Raw genomic sequence first — 17915 nt, 5'->3', positions numbered from 1 at the left:
CAATTTTCATGTACCAAGCCCAAGGAGCTTGTTTCAGACCATAGAGTGCTTTGACTAGTCTACAGACCTTCTGTTCTTGACTAGCAACCTTGAATCCTGGGGGTTGCGTCATGTAGACTTCTTCCTGTAAGTCACCATTCAAAAAAGCACTCTTGACGTCCATCTGATGGACTTTCCAACTGAACTGGGCTGCCAAGGCAAGAACGAGCCGTATGGTACTCATTTTGGTTGTAGGAGCAAAAGTCTCCTCGTAGTCAATGCCTTCTTTCTGGGAGAACCCACGAGCAACAAGACGAGCCTTATACTTGTCTAGGGTTCCATCAGCTTTGTATTTTACTTTGTACACCCATTTGCAGCTAATGGGCTTCTTCCCTGAAGGAAGATCAGAAAGGGCCCAAGTGTGATTCTTCTGAAGACTCTAGAACTCAGCTCCCATAGCCCGTTCCCACTCAGGTATACCTTTAGCCTCTGAATATATCTAAGGCTCAAAAACACTGTGTATGTTTGCCATGAGAGCAAAATTGATTGTGTGCTGCTGTTTGCTCTTTTTAAGGGAGGTTCTACCCTCAATGAGCTCAGTATCCTTGAGATCACCAATGGTCTTGGCCCACCATTTAGGCTGGAGAGTAGAAGTGCTAACATCTGGAGGAGCTGGAAGAGGGTTAGGATCAGGAATAGGAGCAGCAGGAGGAGGATTATTCTCCGGAGGGAACTCAGGTAGTGCATCATCGAAAATAGATTCTGCATCATCCCTCCCATCAGGCGAACCTAATGGAATAAGAACACTGTGAGGCTGATCCTCAGAACTCTGCTCAGAAGAAGGGGATTGAAAGAATCCTCTGTCTTCATCAAATACAACATCACGACTGAAGATAAGACGTTCAGTGTCTATATCGATCAGTCTGTAGGCCTTATGGTGATCACTGTATCCTGTCATCATGAGTTTCTGACTTTTGGAATCCAACTTGGAGCGCTTAGCATCTGGAATCCAAACATAGGCAACAGAGCCAAAAACCTTTAGGTGGCTGATCTTAGGCTTCCGACCAGACCAAACCTCTTCTGGAGTCTTCCCCTTAACAGCCTGAGTAGGGGAACGGTTAAGGAGGTAGACAGCAATAAACACTGCTTCAGCCCAATACTTATTCGGAACACTCCTGTGTTGTAACATAGAGCGAGCCATCTCAACAACCGTACGATTGCGACACTTGACAACACTGTTTTGCTGAGGAGTGTAGGGTGTAGTCAATTGGCGTTTGATGCCATGGGTATCACAGAAGTTGGAGAATGCAGAAGAGCAAAATTCCCCCCCGTTATCTGTCCTAAGAGTAATGATGCTATATCCAGACTCCTTTTCAACAAAGGACTTAAACTTCTGAAAGATACTAAATACATCTGATTTGTGTTTAAGAAAGTACACCCACATCTTTCTACTAAAATCATCTACAATAAGCAAAAAATATTTGCAACCAGTAACAGAAGATGTATTCATAGGACCACAAATATCAGCATGAAGTAATTGAAGTACCTTAGATGCGCGCCAAGACTGTCCATGTGTGAATGAAGTCCGATGCTGTTTGCCAGCTTGACAGGCGCCACATACTCCAAGATGCTGAGTCTGAATATCAGGTAACCCTGAAACAAGTCCCTCCCGAGATAGCTGAGAGAGATACTGAATGTTGAGATGTCCATATCTCTGATGCCACAAAGTGCTGAGAGGAGAAACACGAGCTGCCAGAGCCACTTCAGGAGAATCACCAGTGTCAAGAAGCCTGTATAGGCCATGATCCTCTAGACCAACAGCAACAGTAAGACGAGTCTCCCGATCAATGATGGAACACTTGTGAGCACTGAACACCACATCTAGCTGAGGAGAATTCCACATAATCTGACTGACAGAGAGCAGATTAAGTTGCATACCAGGAACATAGTACACATTCAGGAAAATGAGAGTCCTGCCACCAGATTGTATCTGAACAGTGCCTCTGCCAACAACTGTATACTCCTCACCTCCGCCAAATACAACGGAATCATTGAAAGATGAGAAGTCTATGAACCAGTCACGCCGATGAGAAAAGTGACGTGACGCACCAGAGTCGATGTACCAAGCAGAAGACCTGGCATGATCTGAAGACCGCTTAGCCATAAAGGCATAAAAGGCAGACTCCTTCTGCTCGGAATGTTCAGCAACATGCGCCTTCTGGTGTGACCCTCCCTGCTTCTTTTGTTCAGAAGCGAGCCTCTGACGGCAATCTTTCTTCATATGGTCGTACTTGTGACAGTAATTGCACTGCACATTCTTCTTCTTAGCACCATCCTGTGTCTGAGAAGAGCCTTTCTGCTGAGAAGACTGAGAGGACTGAAATTTGCCTTTATCCTTGTGAAAGGATTGGGCTGTGAAGGCATTTTCCGAGGAGGCTAATGTAGTACCACTACCAAACTGTTGTTTCCAGCGATCCTGCTGTAGAAGTTTGGTGCACAATTCTGAAAACTTCAGATCAACATTAGTGGAAGTAATATTGAGGGTCTCAATGAAGTGTTCATACGATTTCGGAAGACTTTTCAGAGTGATTACTACCATGTCTTCTTCCTCCATAGTCCGACCAATAGCTTCGAGCTGATCTCGAATGTCCTTAATCCTCGTGAGGTGTTCCTGTAAGGACATACGTTCGTCCATCATAATGGAAAATAGCTGATTCTTTAGAAAGAATGCTCGGCTCTTGTCGGATGTCTCATGCAATTCCTTCAGATGCTTCCAGATGTCGGAAGCTGTCTTGTTGGAAGGAATCTGCGGTAACTGATCATCAGTCACTGAGAGTTTGAGAAGCATAACTGCCTCCCGATTGCGTTCATCAAACTTATCTTGATCTGCACCAGGTGTACCAGGACTGAGCTCTTTTCCCAAAACAAGCTGGTCAAGATGCCTATATTCAAAAATGGTCAACATACGCTGTTTCCAGATGTTGTAATTGTGGCCATTAAAGCGTTGACTGCCTTCTAACATCAGATTGGTGAGAGAAGCCATTTGCACGTTTCCCAATGTACTGAAAGATGAGAGAAAAGCCAGAAGGAATCTGAAAACCAAATTCAAATCCGTTGGCTCGAAAATTGAGGCACGGAAAACGATGCACCCAGAAAAATCGGGCAACTACCTAGATTAGGTTTCGAAAAACCCACAAAGAATCTGTAAGAAAAATGTATTTTCGGTGGAAACTTGAAGGTAAACACCTTAATCAAAAAACTCAGAGGGTCGTGGAAGCCATGATACGCCCAGAAAATCTGCAGACAGAAGAAACTTGGCACAGGGAAAAAAAATAAAATTCGCGCCACCAGAAGAGATGTCCTCACGCGGTTTTAGAACCCACAGTAACGAGCCTAAAACAGTGCGACGTCTGCAGGTCGCGCACAGAGCCGCGGACACAAAATACAGTGCGACGTTTGCAGGTCGCGCAGAGAGTCGCGGATGCAAAAAACAGTGCGACGTCTGCAGGTCGCGCACAGAGCCGCGGACGCTGCCGGACACAGGTCACGACGACTCTGCAGGTCGCGCACCAACCACGAACGCTGCCGAACACAGGTTGCGCACCAACCATGAACGCCGCCGAACATAGGTCGCAAAAAACGCGACTGTACAAACCCGCGAGGTAGTCACAGGAGCTAGGAAACTGAAAAACCCTAGATGGATTTTTAAAAACCAGAAATAATTTCGAAAATTTCCACTAATTGGAAATTAGAATTAAAAAATTTTCGAAAAAATTTCTCCTATAGCTCTGATACCATAAAACAAATGCAGAAGCATATGGATTTCAAAGAATTGATTGATTAACAGAATGAGCAAGACGCTCATAAATAATACAAGAATATTTACAAGAATAGCAAGTTTCTAATAAGAAACTGCTGAGAAGATCGTAGACGATCTAACTAAAATAGAATATACACTATTGAGCATTAATACTAAAATTAACATTATTTTAATATTCTATTACAAAGCTACTCTCTTCTGCCAGCCTGTTCGGGTTTTGAATCAAACTTCAGTAGTATGAGATTCTTCAGAGGTCTGATTTTTAGTTTGTGGATCATGGCACCTAAGGGTGAAGAAGAGTTGGCTAATACTTGGAGGTAGAAGGTAGACTTGAAAATGTATATCAGTCAAGGAATGTACTCCTCAGTATTCTGAATAAGTGGAGGATTGCCTGCACATGGTGGATGGGTCACCATCTCTGGTACTACAAGTAGCCATGGTTCCAGTAATGGTTTGCTTGGGTAAGCAGAAGTTTTTGAGAAGCAAGGATAATGATGTGAGATTGGTTACTACCTCTTGTCTCAGTGAAATTCTCAGAATTGCAGCTCCTAAAGCTCTAAACCAGGATGACAAATTGAAAGAAATATTTCCGCTAGTGGTGAGTAGTTTCAAAAATTTAGATGATGCCTTAGGTTCTTCTTTTCTGGGAGAATTACCTTACTTGAGACATTTGCTAAACTCAGATTGGGTAACATCATGTTAGATCTGGGATTGGATGCTTTGATTCACTGAATGTTTCATTGTTTCTTTTCTGCGATCAGAAATGTCATGCCGATAATGTTATTGCAGCCATGCAAACCATTATGATGTTGGTTATCAATGAAAGTGATGATGTGCCACAATCACTTTTTTTATTCTATTGGCTAACAGGAAGAAGGGTGATCACAGAATCTTATTATGAACAATACTTAGCTGAAATGGTGATTGTTCAGTGTGAGAAGAAGCTGAAACCGTTCTTGGTTAATGAGGAGCAGGTGGATGAAGACGAGTTCATAGCAGAACATTTGGATGGAGAAGATGCCTTATCACAAGAGGAATGTGTGAGAGAGCCCCAAAATGACCTCTTAGACATGCATGTAACTACTGTTTATGACATGGTGCATGAGGAACAATGCATAACAACATCATTGAGTACAAGTTTTGATTTTTCCAGTGATGTTTTTGAGACTATGGACTTTCTTAATGATACTAGTAAAAATGATAGGATAGTTTAGATCACTAATGCCCCCTCAGAGGGAGAGCATGTTGAAGGCAAATACGTTGAAGTCTCCAAGTCAGTCAGTGATGATGATCTTTTATCTCATTCCAATGATGTTAGTCCAGATGGATGCTGGTTGGATGTCCAAACAAAGCCATAGAGAAGAGGGACCATGATAGTTTTAGTCTCTGTGTCTTGGAGAGATATTTGTTGAGAAAACTAATCATACCTGAGGTACGTATTTTCTCTGAACAAAGCAACCAACACTTAAGTCTTTGGGATCCGGGTGTGTTGGTATCTACATATGATGAGGAGCCAAACTGGGATGAATTTCTTTTGATCATAATGATGTCCTAACCTTAGGGCATAATGTAGGCCAAGATGATGCTATAGAGGGAGTTTGATTTTGAGAGACATAATTTTGTATGCAAATCAGAAAATTTATTGCATGGAGTTAATTTTGATGATTGATCAAAAGGCCTTGGGAGTTTGTTGATTTGGATCCATGACTTAATGTTGAGCATTTTTGTCAATATAGTAAAGGAGAGGCACAGGAGACTTGGGACAGCCATGGAATCACTACTGAAGGGTATGAAAAAGTTCTGATTTTTGCACGCATAATAGCAGAAGTTCATTTAACTTGCATGATCTTGATATTCGTGAGGAAAGATGGAAGAATTGATTATAGGTGTATGCTGAAAATGAAATGCACACATTATCTAGGTTGGATGTCTCAAAAAACCTTGTTGAAAACTTCATCCACAAGACACCATGCAACCAGTATGAGCAAATTATTCCCCTTGCTGATTTGCAAATGATTAAGAGCACAGTGGAAGAAATGAAATCAGCCTTCTTGCAGATGATACATGATAAAAATGTAACCACCAAGATTGCAAATGAGGCTTTATCTGTGTCTAGGGAGACAAAAGGAGAGGTTAGTGAGCTCACTATTGAGCTTAATTTGATAAAACTTGCTTTAGAAGGTGTTCAAAAGGCACTTCTTGAAGTGGAAGAACAGCTCTATAAGGCCAAACAATTTAGGGAACATGAGAACAGAGAAACGACCAAGGATATCAAGTAAGTGATTGAGGAACTTGATTGCATTTAGGAGGTTTATGATCTAGTCAATTGTTCCAAAAAATCAGAAAATGGAAGTTTGGATCAGTAGGAGGAATGGTTTGAGTTTGGGGATGAAAATAATCTTTATTCTGCTAATCACCCATTATTTGAGATGGGTATTGATATGTCATTTAGTGATCTACTCTTTTAGTTGGATGATGGGGCACTTTCCGATTTCAATGATGTGGTTGGCAATAATCACAAGATTTGGATCAAGGTGAAATTTTCAATTGTGAGATGTTTTAGGATTGGAGTTGTCTTCCGAAGTTCCTTCCTTGTCTTCCCCACTTCGGGAACCCGAGTTTCCGAAGTCCTCGGACTTCTTTCCGGCTGGCAACACTTCCGGATGGCGTGATCAACACTCAAAGCTTTAAATGCTTCGACGACTTTTGTGACTTGTGCACCTTCTTTTGTGGAGCCACAAGGATACATTTAATGATTTTGGCAGGATTTCCATCAAGAGAGGTACAGGGCCATGCTTGTTGTGGTAACTTATGTCATGTCTGCATGCTCTGACTTTGGAAGGTCAGTCAATCCGCCCTTCTCAGGGTTGCATTTTCAAGGTATGGCTAGGTTGCTTGCATGTACAGAAGTCAAGTGCATGCACTTCCCTGCACTCCCAGACTGACATTTCCCTGCACACACAAGGGTCATGATCACTCTTGTAACCAATTTTCTATATAAAGGCTGTTAAGCCTCATTGTAAGGGGTTCTCTCCCTGAGGGCTTGAGCTATTCTATGCTCTTTCACTTCTCTTGTATTTATCTTGCATTTTTGCAATTGTAAGTTTGGCCATTGGCCCTATAATGAATTGAAATCACCATTCTTGCCTTCCTTCAACTTATGTATGCTGTGTATGTTTCCTTACCTTCATCATAGGTGTATGTTTTGTGGCTCTTCTCTCATATATGCTGTGTTAATTTATTTCTGAGTGTGACTTGTGGGAAACCTTCTCCCCTCTTGAGATTCAACAAATTCTAACCTCCATACATGCATTGGGGTCACTCATACAACTGAAGTTTGTGCATCTCCTGGGTATTTCAGTTGATTCTTTGTGTCATTTCAGGTAGGGAGAGAAACAATCTTATCTTGGTGCATCACCTCCTTTCATTTTAAGCATCTCTCTTCCCTATTCCTTTGCAAGCTGCTAGGATAGGCTTAGGAGTAAGATTTGAAGTGTTGAGTTGGTTCAACACCTGCACCTGGATTGAGAAGGAAGCCGACTTTCTCCGGAGATTCAACCCCCTTGCGCAAGGTCCCACACTTCGGGGTTGTTTCCATGTTTCACAAGGTTGCTAAGTTGATAGCTCAGTAAGGGTGGAAGCTTTTGTGATAACAGTTTAGAGGTAATCATCTCTCAAGCACTTGGCGACTTTGCTCAACAAGTCCAGTTCTTGTTCATGCGAAGTTCCTTCTTCGGAAGTCCGAAACCCCGAGGTTCCCAAGTCATCGCAACTCTAGAACTCCGCAACCCCAAAACCCCCAGGTTCCCTAGTCACCAACTCTGGAACTCCGGAACCCCCAGGTTCCGAAGTTCGTAGGTCCAGTTCCTCGGAACCCCTAGGTTCTTAACTTCGAAACCCTGAGGTTTCGAGGTCATGCAGTCCTAAGCCCAAGCCAACTGAAGATTCTGTGTGTTCTTCAGTTCATCAAGCCTTTGGAGGCAACATCTTTCAAGCACCTGGCGACTTTGCAATCATTTGGTGGATCTGTGGTATATATCAGTCTCTGGTTGTGAGGGTCCGTCTGCTCTTTTATGCATTTTGTTAAACAAGCTCCATCTCTTTCAAATGATTTAAAATAAGTTCATATCATGGGTGCAACTTCTATTCACTCCCATTCTATGAGAATGCTAGCCATTTTTCCCCTCCTTACCAACAAGACCGAACTAGTACTGCTCCTAGTTTCAACCCAAACAACTTCACTTTAGCAATAGGTGGGTACTTTCCTAATGCTTGCCACCCACTCACCCCTGCTCAACCTTCTTGGCAGCCCAACCTGCCCCAAGATGACGAAAAAAAGGCAAATTGCAGAAATCAAAAGTGTGTTGCTTGATTTCACCAAGCAGATGGAGGAGTTGAAGAGGCAATAGGAGTGGGATTTGCAGCAGGATCAGCTTTCTTATCAGGCTCAGCTTCAGCAACAGTAGATGGGAGCCCAAAGACAACATAGGGAGTTCCTTGCAAGGCAGCTTGCCTCTGCTAGGAAGAAAGAAATTGAGCAACTAGCAGCCATAGAGATACGGCTTATATAGGAGGAAGTTTCTGCCCCTAGGGTTCCTAAGTTTGAAATCCTAAGCTTTAGGCAGGGGAGACCTCCCAAGCCTTCAACTAACCCCCCTAGTTTTAAAATTCCAAGTTTCAAGGGAGCTCCAGCTGTTGTTATACAAGAGCCTTCTCCTCGGTGCCTTTTGCAAAACGCCCCACCACTTAGGCCCTTTCCTGATGCTATCTCCCTTTTTAAGGGCGGACCTGTTGTATGGAGGATGGATGGTTCCCATCCTCATCATAACGAAGGGGTTCAATCAACCATTGGTGAGTCTTCATATGCTCTAAAGGAGGAGGAATCGACAATGCTGCAGGAGGATATTGAGAACAATCAGTTGCAGTAGCAGGTCATTGAACATGAGGAGTGTGAAGGTAAATAGGAGGATGCTGACCTCTCATTTGACAATCTTCCTTTCTTTATTGACCATGAGAAGAAGGATATGTCTACACCTCCCCCAGTGGTAGCTCTGGAGCAACAAGCTAGTCTTGAGGAGGGCACAGGGGGTAATGTTTTTGCTACAGATTGCATGGCGGATGGATCGTGCCATGAACCTGAGGTTGTTGCATTATGTTGCCTAGAGGAGGAAACAAAAACAAAGAGACAATCTGCAGATTTTAGATCTTCTTGTGAGGTGTCTCATAAACCTAAGATTTGTGCTGATGAGTTGGATATCAACACATGTGATTATAATGTATGTTGGTTCTCCCCTGTCCCTGAAAGTGATGGTGTTGAATATGAAGTCTTCATTCAAGGTGAAGATGTTTCTTTTGGCATTAGGGATGATGTGCCTAAGCTTGAATGTTTCACTTGGGACCAACATACCAAGTTTGATGACGTTGAGCAATAACATGTTGGTCATGCCGACAGTCTTTTGGTTGCTCAACTTGACAGTATACCTGAGCTTCAAAGTTTCCAATTTGATGTGCCTGAAGAACCCCCTTGTGTAGGCCAAGACAAAGATATGGTATACTTTTCATCACCATGTGAGTTCGAGGCCTTTTCCTTTGGTTTCGACTCACGCCAAGAGGAGTCGGCTATTGTGAAAAAAATGATGCCCCCTTGTACAATAGAGATGCCTTCTCTTTTGCAAGGAGTAGTTCTTTTGATGCTAGCCAACTGCTAAAAATCTTCCCCCTTGCTATTATGTGTATGCTTCATGCATCTCCGAATGTCTCAGGTGGCTATTTTCTATGGCTTCCCTATGGTGGCAAGGTGAATGGTGAAGTGTTCTTTCACCACATGAGTAGTATGTGTGATCTAATGCATGCATACAAGAGATTTCAACCATTTCAGCTAGATGGTGAATGTAACAATGGTATGAGGGGGATCAACTCCTTCAAAAGGTTCCTCTTTGACAGAGGTAAAAGCATCAGTTGCCTCTTACTGTAACGATGTAAATATTAGTTAGGTTTCTTGTTTTCCAAGAAGTGCATGAGCACAGGCTGTTCCCCTTCAGAATGGCTGATCTTGATCCTTTGCAGGTTACAGAGGAGAGAGTTTTCTTTTTTCTTGTAGTTGTGACTCATTGCCCAATGGATGCTCAAGGCTTCTGGACTTCATGCTTAGCAGGCAAGCATCCTGCAAAAATCGACAAAAATGTTGTCATTTTATGACACCCTTGGTCCATCAGTGAGAACCGATCAGAGATATGTTCCATGGACCAGTGCTGCTCCAGCTGATCAAGGAGAAAAGTAGTGGATTTATGAAGTGTGAAGTGTTGTCTTGTTTGGAGGAAGTTTCTTCCCTTTGCTGCCTTTTCCCTTCCTTTGCCTTCTCTCCAGTTTCCTGAAACTCTGGAACCTCGAGGTTTCCGAAGTTCCTATCATTAGCCTTCCCTTTCTTTTCTCTAGAACTCCAGAACCCTGAGGTTCCAAAGTTCCTCCCTTTCCTAAGCCCCTTTTTCCCTCTTTCCTGGAACTCCGGAACCTCAAGGTTCCGAAGTTCCTTCCTTGCTGTCGTTCTCTGTTCTCTGGAACTCTGGAACCCCAAGGTTCTGAAGTCCCATTCCTAGCGTCTCTTTCCTCTTCTCCGGAACTCCGGAACCTCGAGGTTCTGAAGTTCCTTCCTTGTCTTCCCCACTTCGGGAGCTCGAGTTTCTAAAGCCCTCAGACTTCTTTCCGGATGGCAACACTTCCAGATGGCGTGATCAACACTCAAAGCTTTCAATGCTTCGACGACTTTTGTGACTTGTGCACCTTCTTTTGTGGAGCCACAAGGGTGCATTTAATGATTTTGGCAGGATTTCCATCAAGAGAGGTACATGGCCATGCTTGTTGTGGTAACTTATGTCATGTCTGCATGCTCTGACTTTGGAAGGTTAGTCAATCCACCCTTCCCAGGGTTGCATTTTCAGGGTATGGCTAGGTTGCTTGCATGTACAGAAGTCAAGTGCATGCACTTCCTTGCACTCCTAGACTGACATTTCCTTGCACACACAAGGGTCATGATCACTCTTGTAACCAATTTTCTATATAAAGGCTTTTAAGCCTCATTGTAAAGGCTTCTCTTCCTACGGGCTTGAGCTATTCTATGCTCTTTCACTTCTCTTGTATTTATCTTGCATTTTTGCAATTGTAAGTTTGGCCATTGGCCCTATAATGAATTGAAATCACCATTCTTGCCTTTTTTCAACTTATGTATACTGTGTATGTTTCCTTACCTTCATCATAGGTGTATGTTTTGTGGCTCTTCTCTCATATATGCTGTGTTAATTTATTTCTGAGTGCGACTTGTGGGAAACCTTCTCCCCTCTTGACATTCAACGAATTCTAACCTCCATACATGCATTGGGGTCACTCATACAACTGAAGTTTGTGCATCTCCTGGGTATTTCAGTTCATTCTTTGTGTCATTTCGGGTAGGGAGAGAAACAATCTTATCTTGGTGCATCACCTCCTTTCATTTTAAGCATCTCTCTTCCCTTTTTCTCTGCAAGCTGTTAGGATAGGCTTAGGAGTAAGATTTGAAGTGTTGAGTTGGTTCAACACTTGCACCTCGATTGAGAAGGAAGCCGACCTTCTTCGGAGATTCAACCCCCTTGTGAAAGGTCCCACACTTCGGGGTTGTTTCCATGTTTGACAAGGTTGTTGAGTTGATAGCTCAACAAGGGTGTAAGCTTTTGTGATAACGATACCATAGTCTACTTTCCGATCAGTTAACATAGGACTTTGAATGCTTGCACACGGATGGAGTGGCTAGTATCTCCAGCCCAATAGTAGACTAATTCTTGTTTGGTAGAGGTAATCTGGTCGTTGGAGAAAGTCCTCCTAGTCATTTCCACACTTACATCTCCTTTAGGAGTATTTCATATTGATAGTTGCCGCCTCAACATTGCAATGTTGAGTTTGACAACTTCAATTAATGAGCAGATAAATTTTGAGCACTTGTAGATTATATGGCAGCCAGTTGTGAGAGATTTTCCAAAGATGGCTCAATTGTTATTGTAGTCATTCCATGATGCTATTATATATATCTTCAAACGATGCTTTGATGATTGCAGTTGGTTAGTGTGCTCAAGACTACACTATTGACAGTTGGAGATGAAGTGTTGATGAGGTGTTATCATTTATATTTGCGAAGGCATCCCCAAGATAGCTAATTTCAGAGTTGACATTGCTGTCGTCTTCTACCCAGTCACTTGTTATGGATTGATCTGCTTCATTTTTGGGACACCATGAGGGGATAGCTGAGGATTATGTTTTGGGTTGAGTAGATTATTCTTCATGTGCCTAAGATCATGATCGTAGTACGATTGTAGATGTGGACCTAATTGAGGTGCCTTGGCAAGAGATCTTCCATGGCATAGATTTCAGCCCTTGTAGGTATTTCAGTTTGGGTTTTGAGGATGGATACATAATTGGTTTACAAGAGAGGAGAGTGCAAATTTGGCATGATGGATTTATAGTTATATCAGAGTGGCGCAACATCAGCATGGTGGTTTTTTCTAAGATTGACTTGGGATCCTGGGATTACCTTTGGTTGTAGTTCAGATCAGTTTGGTGATTTTGATGTTGTGTAGTCATTGCTTGATGACAAGCAATCTTTGGGGATTGAGGACTGTAATGTCCCCATTTTTGGTTTCTCTAGCATTGTAGTTGGCTTTGACTTTCTTGGTGAGTTTCAGCCTTGTCAAAGGGATTATTTGATGTTGCTAGTGAGCTAATGTAGCCTTGAGGACATTTATGCAACTTTCCCAAGTGATTTCCGACTTCTAGTATGTTCTCTAAGGTTCTTGGAGAGAGTAACTATTTATATTAAGTTCCTTGGTCAGGGTCGATTCTCATCATTCTTCATTGGCATCATCCCAGTGTTGTCAGATTTCGATTCCAGTGCTTTTTAATAGTTTCTGCAAAATGGGTGTATTATTGGCTTTGATTTAATCTCACTAGTATGACTGCTTAATATTATTTTAATTATTTAAAAAACACCTTAGTTTTATAGCTTGCTGGAATCAGGATAAAAGCTTTTATGTGTTGGATGTTAATAAAGTGACTTTGGTATTGGGAATGTTAAATAATAATATAAATCACTTTTTTGGGATATAAGGCTTAGTTAATTAATAAAGTGATTTTATATTGAGTTTTCTAGCATTTTCTCGAAAAACTAATAAAAGGAGTTTTTGAAGTTAATTTGGCATTATGCAGACTATTTGATTTCTCTCCAGTGAAATCCTTGTGGTTTGGAGATTGAACTTGGTTCATCTCAGTCTTCAGGAGGATGAAAATCATATTGAAGAAGAATAACCACAGTGGTGAAAGTTCCACCTTGGATAGAGTTACTTGCTGGGACATGGTTCAATTTTTGGGCGATTGACATTTTAAATATACAGTGCAATGAGTGTTTTGAAAAAAATTAGTTATTTAATTATTATTTTTTATAGCTGCGGATAAGAACCAATTGTACCATTTAGCAGCATCTTCAAAAGAAACCGTACGTTTTGCTCCCAAGATCTAGGGGAAGTCGTATATCTTTCATAATCTTTTTTTAAGGGGTGGAGACTTAATTTTATGGTTTTTATTGAGCTCAGAAGTAGTGTCCAGGTCCAATGTGGCTTTCAAAAGATATCAAACCTTTGTTGAAGGCTTAAAGCTTTTGGGGTAAATCTACTGAATCCTACAAGGCTTCACAAAAACCGACACATAAGCCCAAGGTGGTCATTGAAGATATTTTTAAAGATTTTTTTTCAGGTTGACATGGCATCTTATAGCAGCATCAAAACTGCCGTCAAGATGTTAAGAGGACAAAGGTGAGAAGCTCAAGGGGGGGGGGGTGAATCAGTATTTGTGAGTGTTTAACAATTTTCAAAACAATAAGTAGACAAAACAGATTCAAGACTAACATCAAGAAAACAACACAAGTTTTTCTTGTGGAAAACCCTTTCGGGTAAAAAACCATGGCATCAATAAACTTCCATTAAAACAAATGGGCACCAATCCAAGGATACAAAAGTGAGCTCCAACTCACAGTGGGCACCAACCCTTCCAAAACACAAAACTGAAGCACCAACTTCACTGTAAATAAGACACCAATCTCAATACAATCAACTTCAAGTTACTGGATATTTAAAAAAAATTCTGCTACGCATCCTCACAACCAGTAGAACACACCCAAAACTTACAGCCCACGATAGCACTAATTCAACTTTTTGCACAGTCAGCTGAAAGTGTGAAGATAGTCATTCATCTCCAATACGACCCCCTTCCTTTTTTTAAAAAAACTTCATCACAGAATATGATTGTCCTTAATTCCCCATTAAAATAAAAATGTTTTGAATCTCCTTTTGGAAACAACACACAGCCATGCACTTCAAAAACGCATTGCCCAGAAATCACAATCTTTAAAAAAGGCAGTATACTTAAAAAAACAAAAAACGCCTGCTATTAAAGGGTACTTGAGACAAACGACAGCTCCCTGTAAAAATTTGATCATCTACAGGATACAAATAATATGCCAAGTACGACATACTTAAAAACTGGACTTCTCCCACTATTCGAATTCCACACACAAATTGAACATTGTACACTTATTATAAAATTGCTTCGTCACCTCCGGCCAGTATCAAAGCCACAATAATGGTCAAAGAAAAAAACTTCTGCCAAGTTTGTAATATTTTTTGGTCAACCATGCGACATCCCCAGTCATCCTTTTTACACACAAAGACACAACCGGCTCATCAAGATTATTGGGTCTCCTTTTTCAAAAATATATCCACCCTGCCATACAAAAAAAATTGAATCCTTTTAAAAAAAATAGCTGCTCAGCACCTTTGACGCCAATAAAATTTACAATCGCACACCCCAAAGAAATTTCCTAAGATACAAAAAAATTCAAGTCATGATCATTTATTTTTTCAGTTACAGACTCCCTTTATGGAAATTCAAAAATCAAAACACATAATAGAAGGTTCGAACCATATTCCCAAATTGTGGCCACGACCTTGCTCGTTTATATTACCATAACCACACTTATTCTCCAGCTCAGATAAAAAATAACATCTGTCACGTATTTGAAGAAAAATAAAAACGTATGCCAGAAACTTTAAATTGGTTCCTCCAAAGATTGTGAAAATAATGTCTCTGTCATATCAATAAATACATTATGCAGTCCCCTAACTGTCAAAAAAAAAATTTAAGATGACAAACCTTCACATGACTCCTCTGACCCAAAACTGAGAATACATGGTTTGACATGGCATAAAGAATATTCAACTCATGATGTGGCATGACATCTGATTTGGCTGCTGACAGGAGACAAGTAGGCAAACACCTTGCTTAATCTGACACACAACCAGATGGAGTAGACAGCCAACCAGCTCAACCAGGCAAGAAAGTAGGTCAAGCAACCAGGCAGGCACCTCAAGCAGCTTAAGCTTAAATCTTGACAAAAAAACTTCATCATAAATCTTTGACATCAATGACGAAAAACTTCAACAAAAGGCTTGAAAGGACAGCAGCAAATAGTTCGGTTTGTCTTCTTATGTCTGCTGCCCCTTCTTGAGGTGTGACATGGATGTTGTCAGGTTTGAAGGAGGGAGATTGAGCATGTTTAAAATTTATTTGTGTTTTTTGTTAAAGTCCACTACCCCAAGCGCTGCAGCTTGAAACACTTTCATATGTTTGAGGGGGTAGGGCCCAACAAGAAGGATGTGGCCTCTAAGAGTCTTCCTTGTATCTGCCACAGCGTTTTAAAGGCCTATCGAATTCGTAAGCGGCAGCACCAAGGGGTCAACACAGGCCAAAGGGTAGTCAACAGCGGGATGAAGGTTAAAGAATTTTGTTGGGGAAAAATTACTTGTGTTTTCTGCCCAATCTCCACTATTTGTGGGACGCCAATTAGGAAGCAGCTGCAGCAAATCATGATCAGGTTTCTTTATTATTGTTTAAATGTTTATATTTGAATATCTCAGATCCATATATAATTTTCTGAGTATTTTTTTCTATAGCAGAATAACATAATGTGGTGAAAATAATTTCTTGATGAATATTTAATGAGCTGTCATGTTTGTTAAGACTAAAAAAATCATGTTATTGTAAATATTAATCCTTAAAACAAGTTGAAAGTTTTCTCAGACCAACTTGCAAGACAATTGTTTGACAAAATTGTTGGAATCGTTTGCCGTTGCGCCAAAAGATCGAACTATCAATGCCTGATACAAATGCCATATTTAATCCGATCCACGAGAGGCAGTTAAGCCATGCCATGAGTCCCCAAGGAGGTGCTGACCACCAAGTCAGCAATCTCCCCTTTAGCACCGCTCGAGCCTTCAGCACTCACCGAAGGGAGACTTGAACCCGTGACCCAAGGCTCTGATACCAATTGTTGGAATTGTTTGCCGTTGCGCCAAAAGCTCGAACTATCAACTCCCAATACAATTGCCAGATTTAACCCGATCCACAGGAGGTGGTTAAGCCATGTCATGAGTCCCCAAGGAGGTGCTGACCACCAAGTCAACAAAAATTACATCAGTTGAGTACTGAAAAAGAATTGCAAAAAATTAGTTTCAGTCTAGGGGTGGCTATTACACCTAACACTCAAAAGGGATTGATTTATTGATGTTTCATTGATACAATAATATTAGACGGACGTGTTTGAGATTAATGAAAGGTATTTTTTATGAGTATTGTAGTTCATTGGGTGGATTATAGAATACCACCATGAATGAACATAAATCCTTTTGAGTACACATGTATGTTGTGGAAATGCTTTTCTAAATGACACCACTACTTTTTCTCTATGCTTGATTTATCTAATTTCATGCCCATTAACATAAATTGGGAACAAATAACTCTACCAATCATCCTGACTGATTCTTGGTGCTCTCTTTGTGTCTTACTAGTCTGCACTAGGATTTAGAAGATTAAATCCAGCATCTTGAACTTCTAATGACTTTGATTTTCATTTGACATCTCACTTTATCTGCAATCTCCTTATTTACTTTTGAAACCTCTTTAGTAGAGTGACAAATCAAAATGGTTCACTCCCCTTTTCTCCATTCGTCTCCAATATGCTGCTCTTAGTTTTAATTGCATTTGTATGGTTCAATGCTTCTCCCATTGTAGGTAATCCAATTTCAGCATTTTTAAATTTGAATTTTGCTTATAATTTTGTCAAATAGCGAGGATTGGTACCCACAAGTAGAAGGCTTAAAGAGCTATAACTCTTTACAAATTTTGGAGATACCCCTATATTTTGTAGATGACGCTTTATAATATTTATGTTTTTGAATGGCATTAATAAGTTAAATTGAAGTTGTATTATTCTTGTATTTTTCTGATTAATATTATATTTCATTTTTCTAGTAATTTCATTTTCATTTTATCTCCTATATCTTTTGTTCAACCTAAATTATTTTGAAGGGACAAGAAAAGTTCTAGTTCCAAAGCTTAGCTGCAAAAATCTTTACCTTGATGATTTGGTCTTTTTTTCTTTATAAGAGCGGTTTGCTTTTGTTCACTTGTGGATTAAGGTTAGAGGTTATGCTTACTCCCAAGTAAGATCTAAGCTTGCATTAGACTTGTTATTGAACTTGGAGCTTCTACTCAGCATTATTCACAATCTATTTGCAATTTGCAGACATATATGTTCAAGCTTATGAAGAGCAGTGGGGTTACAGAATCTGGTGAGAGTGAGAGAACATTGTTGCTTGTTGAAAGTGGTATACGGTTGCATACAACAGTTTTTGTTCGGTATGAGTCTATTTTTTCATCTTTTTTCCGCTTTAAATATTCTTTGCTTTTATTTATTTCTTTATTTATGTTTGAATGCATCCACATAATTGCATTAAATTATTAATTCGTAGCTTCATCAATAGCTAATTACTCCAAAACTGAATCTAGTTTTTTTAATCGATATTGCTGTATTTGTGTAGGGACAAAAGTATGACTCCTTCAGGGTTTACTCTGAAATTACGAAAGCATATAAGGACACGAAGGCTTGAAGACGTTCGTCAACTTGGAACTGATCGTGTATGTATATCCTTCCTCTTATTGAAGTTTATAAACTGATTCTTAGAATTATAATGTGCAGTCTTTT

At 40.6% G+C, this 17915-nt stretch overlaps 1 protein-coding gene across 1 annotated transcript in view; it reads left to right on the top strand.

Moving 5' to 3' along the window:
- The window catches only part of LOC131063572 (uncharacterized), a 176336-nt gene that overhangs the window by 19205 nt on the left and 139216 nt on the right, over nucleotides 1-17915 (top strand). Inside the window, exons 2-3 of the mRNA XM_057997424.2 lie at nucleotides 17457-17569; nucleotides 17752-17848. Coding sequence (XP_057853407.2) covers nucleotides 17457-17569; nucleotides 17752-17848 — 210 coding nt within the window. The remainder of the gene's footprint in view (nucleotides 1-17456; nucleotides 17570-17751; nucleotides 17849-17915) is intronic.

This window comes from Cryptomeria japonica, chromosome 4 (genome assembly GCF_030272615.1).
Source record: "Cryptomeria japonica chromosome 4, Sugi_1.0, whole genome shotgun sequence".
Taxonomy (NCBI): Eukaryota; Viridiplantae; Streptophyta; class Pinopsida; order Cupressales; family Cupressaceae; genus Cryptomeria; species Cryptomeria japonica.
Note: the sequence above shows the minus strand (reverse complement) of the source record. Positions and strands in the feature narration are given on the sequence as shown.